We start from the raw sequence: 16,357 nt of genomic DNA, 5'->3' as shown, positions 1-16,357 counted from the left end.
ATGCATCATTGCACTATAGTCTGTCTTCAGTGGTTGTTAACTAGACCCCTCACCCAATATGGCCTCCGTGACATCATGTCAGCTCACGTGTTGCTGACAGCGCTATAAACTCATTGATTTACCTGGCTTCACCATATCCCAACCATCAAGCTCCAGGTCACATTCGTCCTTGAACGGTAAGCGCGCCTGCATTACACCCGCACACCACCGAGTTCAATCGCTGTGCTCGTCCTCACTGTCACCCCCTTCCTCCCCAGGGCAGACAGTGCATCGCCACCCAGCCCTCACTGAAGTCTATTTCTGCATCACTAATATCTCAAAGTAAAGATCCATTGTTACAGCTGCAACCTAACCCCCCCAAAGTAAGCAGCTCCACTTCCCTGCTGCCGGCGTCTAACATTTTCAATCGATTCTGCCTCTCACCCCGTTATCATATTTCCACCAGGTCCGCCAGTAGCAGCCCCTTCCAGGCAACATCCGAGCCTCCATGCGCTCCTTGACCCCGCCATCCTGGCACTCTCTCTCCCCCGCTTGGGTCCACACTTGATTGTGTCCTAATGTCCGGCTACCTTCACCCGTGCATCAGTAGCTCCGTCCCGCCGGTTATTAATTTAATTTGCCACCTAAGAGATTCCGTAGGCACAGCGATACAAGATTACTGCATGTATTATCCTTTTGCATGCTGTGTTTACTTGCTTTGTGTAGTTCGCCACACAGAGGTATATTTGCACGGTTTCCAACATAGTAATGAGAGTGACTTGCTGGTCTTTCATGGAGGCAATTGCCCCATCACGTTCTATTATCAGCGCGATAATGTGACTCACTAGCTGGTCTTTTCACGGAGGCATTTTCCCCACAAACGCAAGAGTTTATGAACTTTAGTCCTCAATAAATTTCCATTTTCACTCACCGTGCACTTGCCTGACAGTTGCTTTTCCACCCGAGCATGCCCAGTACTCTGCACTAGGTTGTTACCTTATCCTTCCGACTACGCGCCTTCTAATTTCCCCTCTGTGCCATCCTTCCCTATTTTACATTGCTCCACAGGCACTATAAAATTCAGGCTTGTATTATATCCGTACTGATGATGATCCTAGTATTGGTTTAAAAGGATCGAAACGTCGTTGACTTGTTTAAACAGCATGCACATTAATCCAATGTGATAAAACAAGTGCATTAACGTTTTTTCCAAGCTTGCCCTAATTATACATATTTTCCACAAGCTACCTTTGTCTTGCCTGAAATGTTTCTGTCCAAATGTAATTGTTTTGTGTATGTGTATGATGCAGGATTGTGTCCCACTGTATTGTTGTGCTCCTATTTGTTTTGTATTTATAATTAATTAAATTCATTGTCCGGCTGGGCATCATCAATATAGCACTGATTCAGGTCTATATTAATCACATCATAATTCTTTCTTTTGAGAACCATTGTTTTCATATAAAACCTTTATGAATCAAGCCCTCTGTATTTAAGTAGACGTGTGCGCTTGAAGACTGGCTATCCCATTCACATATGGACTGGTGTTTTCAGATTTTTGTGTTTGGCTTAGCTATAAGCATTAAGTAGTAGGACAGTGAGTGGGCTGGAAGGACACATGGTTACAACCAGAAGATAGAGACAGCAGTGAAGTGAAGCTGAAAAGTGGGTGGAGACTACTCTGTTGGTGCTCATCCTTGCTGAATATACATTATGGGGCCGATTACGATGCCATTTGGAAAGGCTCAGAATGGGATTCGGAATCTCAGAATCCAATTCGTAACCTTTGTTTCTGACCGAATCTTACACATTTCCATCAACCGATTATGATGTACAGAAACTATTCGGGCTGTCCGATTCGGTTCCGAAAGGTATTTGGACAGCTCGAGTTTTTCGGAGCCAAATCGTACAGCTCTATGAACACGGTTTCCGAGCAAACAATTACGATGACCGATTCGGACAGCCATTCCAATTATGTCTGTCTGACACAAATCGGCTTTCAGAATCTGACTTTGGTGGTCCGTAGCAGGCCTCCCCTTTACCATGTGGTCTCCGGTAGGGGCCCGTGGGAACCCAAGGGACCTCCCAGTTAAACCATGCACAGTGTGGCAGGCACCATGTGGTGCCCGCCAAAGGGTCCACCCACCCATTTTTTCAATGGGAACCTGTGTTCTTGTTCGGAACCCAGGCTCCCATTGAAGTCAATGAGTGTCCGGTCAGACTTGTAGAACCTGATTCAGTCGGAAAAGTTTCTGAACGACATCGTAATCGAACCCTTTTCTAGTAAGCAGGAAAAATAACATTACTGAAAATGCCTGCTGAAAGGCTGACGTCTGAACGAAAGCACTAAGAGAGTGCCCAACATCCCTGACACTGAAATGCATTACTTTTCAAGCAGAAGTGCACATGTGATCAGGCAAAATGCAGTCACTCACAGTGAAGTTAGCCAAAGGTGGAAGTGGGCTGAGTCTTGCCCCATGCTTTATGGTGTAGGCGGGCGGAAGCAAAATGTTAAGGACACCACATACCAATAGATGAAGAGAGCTGGGCAAGGGCCTCTACAAGTAAGTACATTATTTATGTAATTTTAGTCAAATTAAATATTTTGGCTAACATCAGACCTAAAAAAATGTAGAATAATTTTATTCTGCAGATGATGCTTCAGGCATTAAATCGCTTCACCATAGAGCTGCCTGATTGGACAGCTGTAATAACCCAACCTTTTTTGACAAATGATTTGTTTCTTTTTAAGGTACAACTGCTTCCATGGTGAATTGGTGCAAATGAGCAACTGGCCTTCGACACCTCCTAGATTCAACAGCACACCATCACTCACGTTTGTGCACACTTTCTGGTTTTCAGTAAAAACTGATTAAAACCGATAAAACACCTCTGAAAAGCATATTTGTTTTTCATTAAAAAACACTAGATTTTGCTGTACTTTTAGTGCTTTGGAGCCCTCTGGTGTCAAAGCAGCCACTATCTTTATACCTTTTCAGTGATGCATACTCCTGATGTGACCCACTGTAGCCATGGCAAGCCACTTAATATGCCTTTGTGACCATTCCTAATTTTTCAGGAGCTACATCCACTACGGGAGCATGGTTCTTTCCCTTTGGCTCCCTGTTCACCGTGCACTACTGTGTAGTGGCCAACAGGTTTGCAGATGAACTCTGACTAGGGTCTCAGTACAGGGTAAGCAGCAGCACCATGACATTCTCCTTACATTGTCCTGTTGCAAAGTTTTATAATCATTGAGAAGCAACTGATGAAAACAAGCTTCTAATCTTTAATTGTTTAAAAGAAGATACAGAAATGACTTTGTGTCACAGACTTTAATAAGGAAGCACTGCCGGCTGTAAAAGGATTAACTCTAAAACACTGAAAGTCTACAAAGACAATGACAAAAATAAAGAATTGGTTTCAGATGCATCGCCTGGCTAATATGAAGAGAGTACTGTAACGGTTAAGACATAGAAAATCACTCTTTAATGATGTGTGGGCGGTTTTTATTGCATTATATACAGCATAAAATCTTTAAGCAATAGTCCCTCGGACAATGACAGCTTTCTGTCATGGTCTGATTATTTACGTGGAACAGTATAATACCAAAATATCTTCACTAGACTATTTTATTGAATAGTGATACTTTCTAGCATTCGTATTTAGTTTGATGCATATATATAGTTTTTTGTATTTTTAATGTCTTTCACAAACATATAGAAAGCAATAGCATATAGTGACAACATTTAATAGAACCTAGAGTTATTAAATTCAAATAGAGGTAAATACGTGTTACCATTATATATTTTCCTTGCACACCATGAAACTTGTGTTTTTCATTGTGCAATTTTTGAAACCCAGAAATAATGGCAAAAATAATTGGTTATCTGGTTAAAAAAACTAAATTCAAAGTGATTTTAGCAACTGGTGCATCCAATGTTGACCCAAATGACCCTTTACTACATACACTTTATGTAAAACCATGGCCCTGGTCAGATGACCAAACAACTGTTCTGTACAACTGTATCATTTGAATAAACCTGTCAGTTCATGTGAAACCATTCCACGTCGCCTGGCCCCACATCTTTTCCCATCATTGTCCCTTCATGCTCATCATCTCTGTTTCATGCACTGACATGTGCCACGTTGTGCTCTTTTGTTGTGTCAGGTTGCACAGAGCCCTGCTGTGGGTATTATACAAGTCAGACAGGTTTATTCTCGGCATGTTTTCTGTTTCCGACTGACAGTGGTATTACATACGGTTCAGCGCAGGGCCTGCATTTAATGCTGACAGTGTCAGCTTGGCTCAGCGCAGTGCACTTCTGGTCACAGAAAGGTGTGTTTGCTCGGATTAGACTTCTTGAAAAGGTAAGAGCCTGGAGAGTCTTTAGGGGTGCAGACCTACTCAATAAAACAGCAAGGCAATCCCATTCGTAGCTGATTACATGGTGAGGGTTTTCTTGACCTGGAGCATTTCTTAGGTTCTCTAAGTAGGGAGAGGCAATGCAGAGTCGCCAGGCTTGGTCCGCAGATGGTACACAAGGCTGGGCAAGCCCGGGCAGCGCTCATTTTGTTAATTCTCTTGATATGAAGGGTATTGCCCGTTCGACCAAAGTTGGCTACTGTAGGTTCGATTTAAAGCCTGTGATGTGATTTATGTATCACTAACAGCACATGACAACAGAACTAAAGTACACCATTTTTTTATTTGCAAACTCAGCAACAGTGGAGTGGTGTATTGCATAAAGCAATACATTCATTATTCTCACTATTATGAAGGCACAAACCAAACAACGATAAACAAACTACATCTTTAACATGTGTCATTTTTGATTGGCATGTCCAGGGCACACCAAAAGAAGAATCTGATTTAAGGTTCCGACAGCTGACCCGAGAGTACCAGGCCTTGCAGAGGGCATATGCTTTGCTCCAGGAACAAGTGGGAGGAACTTTGGATGCCGAGAGGGAAGCAAGGGTAAGTCCTTCTTTGTCTTCATGCGAACCATTGTCACCAACATACAGTGCTGCTGTTTTATTCATGTACAAACTCTCGACTGTCGTAGCAGCATTATGGAAAATATTAATATCTGTACCTCGTCGCCAAAATTGTAACAAATTGAAGTCTTTAATTCCAGTATATGCAACAGATCAGGTTTATTGAAGATAAGATTCAGGTCAGGTAGATAAAATAGAATAAAGTAGATCCAGTAATAGAAACCCCACGAGGAGCAGATGGCCTCCAGCTCAGCCTCAGATGTAACTGTCCCTGCTTTCAAGCATACACAATTGGAACACTAAGTGACATCATAGATGCCTGCTGAGCAAGTAATGACAAACACTAAAGAAGGACGGAGAAGAAATGAAAGCAGGATGCAACAGTATGTATGCTAGTTCATTACAAATGGGTTCGGTTTAGTAATATACTTAAAAACTAGATTTAGTAAAACAAACGGTTTACACTCACTCACAGACTTGTTTATTCTAATGTGAAGCTTGCATGCGTGTTCAGGTCATGAAAGTAGGTGATGCTCTCATTTATACAAGCACGTGCACAATCATACCCATAATTCCACAAGACTGTTTGAAGAGACAACCTCTAAATCTGACTCTTGTAATCTATGTGCCTTTTTCCCTTTGGCCATGCATGTTTTAGGTCATGCTTAAATTCGCTAAACGCACATGCTATGGCCAGTCACGCATATGGTATTAAGTAAACATTCAAAGTGAGTTTTAAAGCTTTCCCATCCAGAGCCGAAACAATTGTACAATTTAGCAATTCCTGTTCCTTTTTATTAGGATTCAAAAATCGTTATACACCTTAAAAGCTATACCACGTTTTGTAAAAGATCGGTCAACTTAAGGACCTGAAAGAAACAATTGGAAACACAATATTCAAACAATTTGAAACTGCTAAAATGGTAAGTTTGCCTTGCTGGGAGCAGCGCCAATAATACTGAGCATTGTGTCGCCTATTTTGCTCCAAAGTACAGCCCCATAAAAGGCCAAAGGGTCAAAATCTTTCTTTAACAGTCGGGAAAAGATGACAGAGATTCGGTAAATCCTTGTGGGAGCCTGCCACATGAAAGTTGCGATGATCCACTGAATGAGGACACAAACAGGAACTAACTGGCGCTGTTTGTGTCTAGGTATGGAAAAGAAGACAGATCAAAGATACACCCTGGTGAAACATTGAGTGCTAGCGGGGATGCGAAACAAGACAGTGGCCAGGTTGCGACCACAGGGAAACTAGGGATAACTAATTTATTTATTGTGCAGTGATCTTGGACCAACTAATACACTTTGGTCTTTCCTGCTTTTTTGGTTGGGAGGATCTAAGAATTGGTACCAAAACCACCTCCTTTGTTAGGTCTGTGGTTACGGGACGAATTCCGGTTTAGCCTTGGGTGTAAGCTAAAGTGAGGGATTGGAGGCAGTGTAGTTGTGCTGATGTTGATTTATACAGGTTCCATTTAAGAAATAAATCCCGTGCTGTTGGCCCCAATGTGGAAGGTACCTAGAAAAGTAAATCGGTTATTTGGCGCTAATTTTGTGTTATTACAGCAAGTTGACAATTTTTATTTTCACAAATCCAGGATGTCATTCTCGTGGTGCTGGGGTATGTTGATGTAAATTCGATCGGGGTGCAGAACACTGTGTAGCTAAGTTTTCACAATATTCCCTTTCCAGCAGATTGGCTGGTGAGGTTGGGTTTAGTAAGAAAGTATGATTATCAGTAATGTGGCCAAGGGTAATGGAGACAGCTTTGGGAATTTGGTGGAGGATACAATAGTTTTTAATGCAAACGTCGTCCATGGCCAAGCCAGAGAGAGAGGTAATGAAGGGCGCTCGGAGGTTTTCAAAGTAGAACATCTAACACTGGTGTTGAAAAGACAAGTGGTGTGTTTATCATTGATCATGCAATCAACATAGAGACATTTCTGATCAACAGGAATCAAGGTATTCAGGGCACTGTCGGAACCTCTAGGACTCTCCTAAAATTCAGGATAAGAGTTTTCCATAATTTTGTTAAATCCGGAGAGGTCGGCAACAGCGGTTAAATAGGAAACAACATTAGGGCAGTCTGTTTCTCATGTCCCAGTTGACCACAGACAATACATGACCGTCCTGCACCATGGGCTTCTCCACTTTCCCTCCATTACCACTTTCCGCACTTACTTCTCCTTGTCCCGGGCTCGTTCCCCCCCTTTATTCCTTCTTTCCAGGGGCTGTTCATCCACTTCCCTTCACACTTTGCTGCATGTTTTGTAATTTCAAAGACATTTAGATTCAAAGTTATCTCTCTTTCTCTCCTGCAAAGCCACACAGTTATTGGCAATGCTCAATAATTCTGCTAACCTTTTAGTTTGTCAACCAATACACATTGCAATGCCTAAGTACCTCTCAAGCACATTCTTAAGACTGTCTAAATATTCTGGGAGTGACTCACCCTTAATCTGTTTACAATTTGAAATCTTAATCCATTCCATTCTCATGGGGCACAGATCCTCAACAGCAATTACTAATGTTCGCTGACACATTGGATCCGGCAGTGTTGAATATTCAATCAATCGATCACTCATTTCACTGGTACCACTAAACACAACTATTGATTCACTTCAGCCCAGTTTGGTCTGTACACTTCAAGCATACTCTGCAATTCTTCACGGAACTGGGTTGGGTTGTCTCCAATATTGAGGAACTGTTTTTTAATGCTCATTAATCAAAATCGGTCCAAGGGACATGAATGGTGACTTTACCCCGGGATTAGGGTAGTCTCTCAAGGGAAGGATGACATCAGAAAGGGGCTGGTTGAGGTCTTTATTGTCTGCCTCTCCAGAGTGAGGGGAGGGGACGCATCTCCTTGCAAGTCTGTCTGCCATCCTTCTTAGACTTTCTCGAATAATGGTGAAAGTACACTAACGGGGATCACTATGCTCTGCTGGAGTTTATTCTTAGTCTAGACCTCGCACAGTAGTAAAATCCATGGCTTGCTTGACTATTAAGATCCTATTACCAGATTGCTTGCTGTCATTCACTCACATTGCAGCGATCACATCTGCGTTGCCACCTTGTTCTCCATCTGCCAGCGGTATCACAGGCACTGCTCTGTTTCTATGGCTGAACCCCCAGCCCCATTGATTGGTATCGGGAAAACATCCAATACATTATCCTACTTTCGATCCTCACTCTCCTTCTCTTTTTCTTGAGGGTCAGTGATCTGGTGGAATAATTATGGAGGAGACAAATCAGTAGAGCAAATACTCTAACTCTGACCCTAAGATGACGTATATGGTATTCCAGGTTTTCCTGGGTATGTTTCATACCATGGATATGAGATTCAAGTTTGAGCTTGTTGACCTCCTCATGGAATTGTAAAAACAGCAGCCATTGTTTTGCTTTCATTCTGGTTCAAGGATCTTTAACTTCTTTTGCAAGTTCCCAAATCTCTCTTAATTGAATATTTGATGTTTAGGAAATTACTTCTTTCACTCCTCATTAGTGAATCCTACCCACTGTTTCAAATATTTGTACATGAATTTACCACACTTATGGCACATAATGTAGAAGTGTACCTTTTGGTGGGGGTTTGTTAAGTTTAGATTTCTCAGCCCTCATTACTTTTCCTTCCTTCACCCACATGGCAAACAGGAAAAGGGTCTGCCTTGTGCACACATCTTTTAACATTGGCGGTGGGAGGGAGGAGTAGAAGAAACACAGGAATCAGGGCACTGGTTCCCTGAATTACATTTTCTTACTGATCCCATGTTAAGACCTGTGACAACACACAAGAAGAACATCATTCTTCCCCACTCCCAGGTCCTACTTACTGGTGTCCGGAAGTGTGCATGCCACTGGTGCACCAAAGGAAAGCCTGTCTGCTTCCATCTGCACATGGATTCTGTCACACTCACACAGTCCTGCAAACACCCACACAACACTCTGTAGTCTCATACCATACCATACCATAACATATATAGAGCGCTCGGCTACCACCTACAGCGGTGTCCCGGCGCTAAGTGGCGGCGTGGTCAGAAAAGGGGGTAAAAGGGCTGGGTAGGGCAAATCAAACAACCAAGTTTTCAATGCCTTCCTGAAAGTGGATTCCGATTCTGCTTTACGGAGGTGATTAGGAATAGCATTCCAAGGAGCGGCTGTTCTTACTGCGAACGCTCCCCCACCGATCCTGGCTTTAGCAAAGCGAGGGGTGTGGAGAAGCATCAGAGAGTTGGATCGCAAGGTCCTTTCCTGATGGTATTTCTGAAGTCTCTGTTTCAAGTATCCTGGACCTTTATCTCTGGTGGCTCTGTAGACAAGAAACAATGCCTGTAATTCGATTCTCCTTTTCACTGGAAGCCAGTGAAGGCTGCGCAAATGAGGAGAAATGTCATGTCGGAGGGGCACATTTCTGATAAACCTTGCTGTAGCGTTCTCGACTGTCAGCAATCTTTGGGCAACATACTCCTCAACACCTGATCACTCACCAAACATGCCATGCCATAGAGATCTGGGACCTGCTGGACGACAATCACCAGACCTATTCTTCCTCATGGAAACCTGGCTTATCAGCGTATCAGTACCTGACGTCACCACAGCCATCCCCCTGGTACAATATCGTCAGCTAATGCAGACATCACAAGCCCGGAGGTGAATTTGCCATCATCCACAAGTATGGCATCACCTGCACCACCTTCACGGACACCAAGTCATGGCCAACTTCACCCTAAACGCACTCTCCTCTGCACACCACTGGGACCACAAACCAACTTCACTGTCACCAGTATAGACTTCAGTGCATCCTTCGACCTTGACACTAGCATTTACATCTTACTCAGAGACCTGAACTTCCATCTGGAAGACCATGCCAACCCCAGCTCAACAGCATTCCTTGAAGACCTTGGAAGCCTAGGCCTCATCCAATGGGTAAAGGGGCCTATCCAGGTTTCTTGACACCTACTGGACCCTACTTTCACTACTTTTTACAACATCAGAATTGACAAGCCCACACACATCTCCATGACAGGCCAAACCCTCATCAAATTCAGCATCTCCACCGCGTTCCAACACATACACGCACACACACACCACCGACAGGCCAGCCCGGCAAAAGTGGAACAGCATCAAGGACTGGAACATTTTTGTCAATACCCACCGACCAGAACACAGCAACAACCTCCCCAAAGCGATCAAGATTTTCAACAATTGAATTACCTCCTGTGCTGTTTCATTGCACCCCTCAAACACAATACAACAAAATCTAGAGCCCTGTTTGTACATGGAGAAACTCGGACTGATGAAACTCCCCTGCAAACAACTGGAACGTAAATGGAGCATGAGCCAGGACAATGGAGACAGGAGCTTGTCCAAATCCACCCAGAGGTGCTACCACCAAATGATCCGGACCACCAAACACTCCTCTCTATGCCAGCACCAGCAGAAGTAAAAACATCTTTGCCATTGTGTTGAATTTCACCTCACCACCAGCTGCTTCTAACTCGATCAGACCCATGCAAGACTTCTGCAACAATTGCTCTCAATTCCTAAGCAACAAAATCACAGCCATTATAGCAACTACAACCCAAACCGGACCCAACAGTCCTTGTCAAACTCCTCTTGATCTTATCCAAAGAACTAATGCTAACCACATGACACATCATCACTCCAGAGGAAACTGCCACCACCGTAACATCCATCCTCTCTGGGGCTCCATCGGACCCCAGCCTACACCACACCTACTCCAAAGGACTGCAACCCATCAGCGTCATTCTAAGTTTGTCTTTGAGATAAAGAAAGGCATGGACATCTGTGTGGGGAATGCAGGGGATTTTGAAGTTCATGCAAGCCAGTGTAGATCATCTTATAAAAACTGGTAGGCACAGATTCCTTTCCTTGGAATATTCCCCAGGTGCCAGACTCGATCTGGAAAATTCTGAGCAGCACCTCTGTGTGGAGCAGATTAATCTTATCAAGTAAGGAGGAATCAACAGTGGAACAAAGTACAAACCATAGGTAATTTATTAAGTCATTCATGAATGGGTCTCCATCCAACCAGTACCATCAAGATACCGAGGACAGAACACACTGAACTATGGTTACATGGGTTTATATAGTGAAAACCACAGACAAGAAACGCCCAGAGGTAAATGAGGCTCTGGGAAGAACACACATATGAGACAATCTGTAAGAATAAACAACCTTGGTGCCTTGTGTAACTGTCGCATCTTGAGGCTGCATATCAAGATAGGTTTATCTGAACAAATTTTATCTAAGGCTTTACTATTGTTTAAAATACACACGAAACCCACAGTGCAGACATCGGCTGTTCTTTTGTGCTGACTTTGCATGTTTACGCAGCCTACAATGTCTCAACTTTAGATTTGTGGCCTAATGTTTATGCAGGTGGCGTCAAGGATAGAGTCAGGCTGAAAACAGGTCAAAGGTGAGTATGGATGAAGCATAGCTGAATCAGAAAACAAGAGATTCAGGGCCACATGTATCAAGCAAATTCGCATTCGCAAAGGCAGAAATTCTCAGAATTTCGGCCTTTTACAAATGAGAATTTTCTACATGATATGTATTAAGCAAAATCTGGTGCAAAATAAGGAATCCCAAAATGTTCGATTCCTTATTTTGCAATTGCATTTAAGGAATCGCAAATTTTGTGATTCTTTAAATGCAATGTATGAAGCAAAAAAAATTTGCAAAATGTCCTTGAGGAATCGCAAATTACCACCAACTTCTAGTTGGTGGTAAGTTGCGAATTCCTTGAAAAATGCACATTTTTGCATTTTTCAAAGTGCCATGTGACGCACATACATGTTGTTAGGGGATGTATGTGCGCCACATGTGCACCCATGCATATTTCAGGGGTGCAACAGGGTGTCCTTTGGACACCCCAGCACCCTTGAAATTATTCTCAATTTGCGATTAGCAAATTGCGAATCGCAAATTGAGAATAATTTCCCATTTATTCCTATGGGCCTCCTGGACCATAGAAATGAATGGGAAAGTATTCCTTAATTGCGATTCGCAATTTGCGAATCGCAATTAAGGAATTTTAAGAAATCGCAAAAAAAATGCGATTTTTTACATACATACCCATTTGTGATTCTCAAATAGCGATTTCTTAAACATCGCTATTTGAGAATCGCAAATGGGTATCTTGATACATATGGCCCTCAGATTTTAAGGTTTCACAGTCCTTCCTTTTCAGCTATGCTGAATCTATTTAACAGGATATATGTATTAATCGTGTATTTGAATATTCATAAGGTCATAGATTTCAGTGAGCATAATCATTTCTCTATTAAACTTAGGAACATTGATTAGGGTAGGTTTAATACTATTAATAAAAGTGTTCTGTGGGGACAGGAGTAGTAGCGGGCAATAGGGTATGGGCCAGAATCACTTCCTCCTTTGTCCAAAAGACTACTGCCAAGATTATCAAGAGTATAATCAAAATCGCCATACACAGAGGTTTGTCTTTGTTTTGCAACTGCAACTTGAATCCCAGTCTCTGCATGTCTTCTTCTCGGTATCCATACACCACAGGGCGGAGAGAGATCCAGGTAACACTGAACACGTATCACAACCCCCTCTGAACCTAGTTCAGCCGATTCTGTGATCCCACTGTGTCGCAGCCAAACTGTTCCACTAATTGAAATCGACCCTCCAGTATCTCTATCTGCTCCTTCCCTTCCTAGGTCGTAGGTCGTACCTTTATGCCAATGGCACTGTTTGATCTGGAAACCGAGTGTCTTCGTTCTGAGGAGCAACTCTTTTCTGAGTCTGCAAAATGTCCTTTATATCATTCCTGCATTCTGGCTGGAGAACAGTTGTTGGGATCCTTTTGCAGTGCCCTGCATGGATCCATTGAAGTCTGTTGGTGACACGGACAGCAGTTCGGATTGCCAGCAGTACTTGATTGACGTTTTTCCAACGAGGCTCTAGATTCTTAGAATGCTGGAAGTTCTTGAGGAGGACAAAGTCGCCGGGTTGGAGACCTTGAGACGGCCCTCTGATTTGTCTGGAATAGCTTCACACACCTGCTGATGAATCAGAAACAGTTTTTCAGTCAAGTTTCTAAGATAATCACTCAAAACAGGGTACTGTATTTCTTTAATCATATTTGTTCTTGGTGGTCCCCATACATTCATATGTCTACCAAAGACAATCTCATAGGGATAAAGTCCAATCTTACTGTGTGGGATGGAACGAACAGATAGCAAAGCAAGTGGCAAAGCATCTGGCCATTTAAGGCCCGTTGTTGCTTGAATTATTGCCAACTTGATCTTCACTTTCTACCAAACCCGCTGCCTGGGGATAGTTAGCATCATGAAACTTCTGCTTCACCCTTAAACCCTTCATCAGGTATTCGATTAGCTGGCCAGTGAAGTGGGGACCATTATTGCTCCACAGGACTCTACAAACCCCAAAACAGGGGAAACACTATTTTAATAGAACTTTAGCTGTTGTCAAGGCTGTGTTATCTTTGGTGAGATAGGCTTCCACCCACTTACTGAAGGAACAAACCACAACTAGTACGTATTTTAAATTATTGCAGCGTTCTAGTTGAATATAATCCATTTGGAGTGCTTCAAAGGGAACCTGAGGTGGAGAAAATACACCAGTAGGGGTTGATACTACCTTCCCAGGATTGTGCGTGTAAGCAAACTACGCAATTTGTAACAAATGCTCAGCCGTTTTCCAGATGAGTGGACTATCCCAGACTGGATTCAATTGGGAAATTATGTTTTTGGCCCTAACATGAGCAGGTTCATCAGCCATAGTCACAAAAGTCAATACATAGGCATAGGGCAATTTCCATTTTAACATGTCTTTTGATCTCCAACATCCTTCATCATCTAACGCTCCTTCCTTTTGCCATTCTGCTCTTTCCTGTTCAGTGGCTCACTGCTGTATGTCCTTAATCTCTTTATACATGTTTTCTCATCTTTCAGCTTGGGATCGTAGTACATACATCTTACTTGCGAGTGCACTTGCGGTTTTTCGTGCAACTTCGTCAGCAAAAGCATTTCCTTGTCCCACCCTGTCTGTAACTTTCTTGTGGGCACTACATTTGATATTGGCTATACTCTTTGGCAATGTCAAAGCAGTAAGAAGACTATTCACTAATTCACCATGTTGTATTTCAGAGCCATGGGAGGATAGGAATCTCCGTTCCTTCCAGAGCTTGCCAAAATTGTGTGCCACGCCAAATGCATATTGACTATCACTCTTAATCCTTCACTAAGTTCACAAGCCCTCAAAAGTGCAACGAGTTCAGTGGCTTGGGCAGATTTTTGTGGGATACGGGCTGTTTCCACCACGGTCTGTAATGTAGTTATGGCAGTTGTATGATCTTACAACGAACTCCGTTGTAACGCATGCCTTTACCACGCATGCGTTACAACGGAATACTATATTCACGCTTTTCCTTCTCCACGTTTTTTCCGTGGTGACGTCATAAGTAGAAAAAAAAAACGGCCGTTTCCTTCTCCTGCGCCGCCGATTTCCTGCACATCTCCTCTAAAGGTTAGTGGTTTATTTTTGGGGGGGCAAGCCCCCCCAAGCCCCCCTTTTTTATTTTTACCCTTTACCACACATGCCTTTACTACGTACATCGTAGTAAAAGTATGCGTGGTAAAGGCACTCGTTGTAACCACGCATGCGTTGTAATGCATGCGTGGTTATGGTTTTCGTTGAAACGGCCTCGTTGTAGTGGCCGTTTCCCAGTTATGGCATAGAATGCAGAGGTGGTGCCATCAGATAATCTTAAACAAGAGCCATCCACCCATAGTTCTCCCTCAGGGTCTAACAAAGGTGTATCCTTTAGATCTATTCTTCCCTTAGTCTGTTCTTCTGTTAGGAAAATGCAATCATGCACCTGTTCAGCTGGCAAAGGTAGCAATGTAGCTGAGTTCAATGTTAAACATCTCTTGAGCGTGATGTGAGGTGCCAAAAGTGTAAGTTCTTACCCTGTAAGTCTAGCGCTAGTCAAGTGCTGAGTTTTCTTCTGATTCAGGAGTGCATCTACCGAATGGGGTACCATAACCATAAGCTTGCTGCTCAACACTATCCCCTCACATTGGCGTATAGAAATCGCTGTGGCAGCAACTGCTCTGAGACAACCTGGAAGGCCACTGGGTCTAATACAGCTGAAAAATAAGCACAGGGACGATGTTTATTACCATATGGTTGTGTTAAAACTGATAATGCACATCCTTCTCTCTCGTGTACATATAGTATGAAAGGTTTAGCATTATCTGGAGTGCCTAACACTGGAGCAGAACAAAGGGATGCACAAAGCTTCTGATAAGCTTCCTGACATTCAGATGTCCATGGTAGAGGAGAGGGAGTGTCTTTGGTAACAAGGGACAAAAGAGGTTTGATAATAAGGGAGAAGTTTGGGATCCACTGTCCATAGAAGGAAGTAATACCAATAAGTGCCCTGACTTCTTTTTGTGTATTTGGAATAGGAATTTTTAGGATAGTTTGAATCCTTAGTCAGAGTGCGGCCTTCCTTAGACAAGAGGTGACCTAAGTAAGTGACCTCAGACTGGCAATATTTTAGCTTATTTTTTAGAGACCTTATGTCCCTTGACAGCAAGATGATGCAATAGAGAGAGAGTGACTTCTTTACAATGCTCTACTGTGTCTGCGGCCAGCAAAATGCCATCGACGTATTGCACAAGTGTAACTCCTGGTGGCAAAAGAAGTTCATCCAACTGTTGTTTGAGTGCTTGACTGTAAATGCTTGGGCTTTCTGTATAGCCTTGTGGAGCCCTACAAAATCTAAATGAACGACCTCGTAATGAAAACCCAAAAAGATATTTACTGTATTCATGTATTGGAATGGAGAAAAGGTGTTCTTGAGGTCAATAACAAAGAATACAGTTGTTATAGGTGGAATTAATGTCAACAAAGTCGCAATATCTGGGACAACAGGATATTGAGGGATTACTATTTTATTAACTACCCTCAAATCAATCAGGAATCTGTAAATCGTATTTCCTGTTCCATTACCCCCTTTTAGAATGGGAAGAATGGGGCTATTACATACATTGAAGGAAACTTCCTCAATAACTCCTGTATGAATCATCTCATCAATGATAGACATCAATGCATCTTCACCTTCTTTTGATATTTTATATTGCGGGACCCTTGGTAAGGAAGCATCCTCCTGAACCTGTATATGTACTAGGGAGATATCCATTCTTCCCACATCTGTGTCAGTAGTAGCCCAAACACATGAAGGGACAGAATCAAGGTCCGGACAGAAAGAAAAATTATATTGTTTAGGTAATGTCTTTTTCCCAACAATGACACGTACTCCAGATGGGGAACAATGTATAGTTGCATGGAAATATTTCAAAAG

General features: G+C 42.8%; 1 protein-coding gene across 1 annotated transcript in view; it reads left to right on the top strand.

Moving 5' to 3' along the window:
• Positions 1-16,357, top strand: part of JAKMIP1 (janus kinase and microtubule interacting protein 1) — a 1,395,482-nt gene that overhangs the window by 909,855 nt on the left and 469,270 nt on the right. The window contains 1 exon segment of the mRNA XM_078678490.1: positions 4,829-4,957. Coding sequence (XP_078534616.1) covers positions 4,829-4,957 — 129 coding nt within the window.

The sequence above is a fragment of the Lissotriton helveticus genome, chromosome 2_2, assembly GCF_964261635.1.
Source record: "Lissotriton helveticus chromosome 2_2, aLisHel1.1, whole genome shotgun sequence".
NCBI classification, from domain to species: domain Eukaryota; kingdom Metazoa; phylum Chordata; class Amphibia; order Caudata; family Salamandridae; genus Lissotriton; species Lissotriton helveticus.
This window is presented reverse-complemented; position numbering and strand designations above follow the sequence as displayed.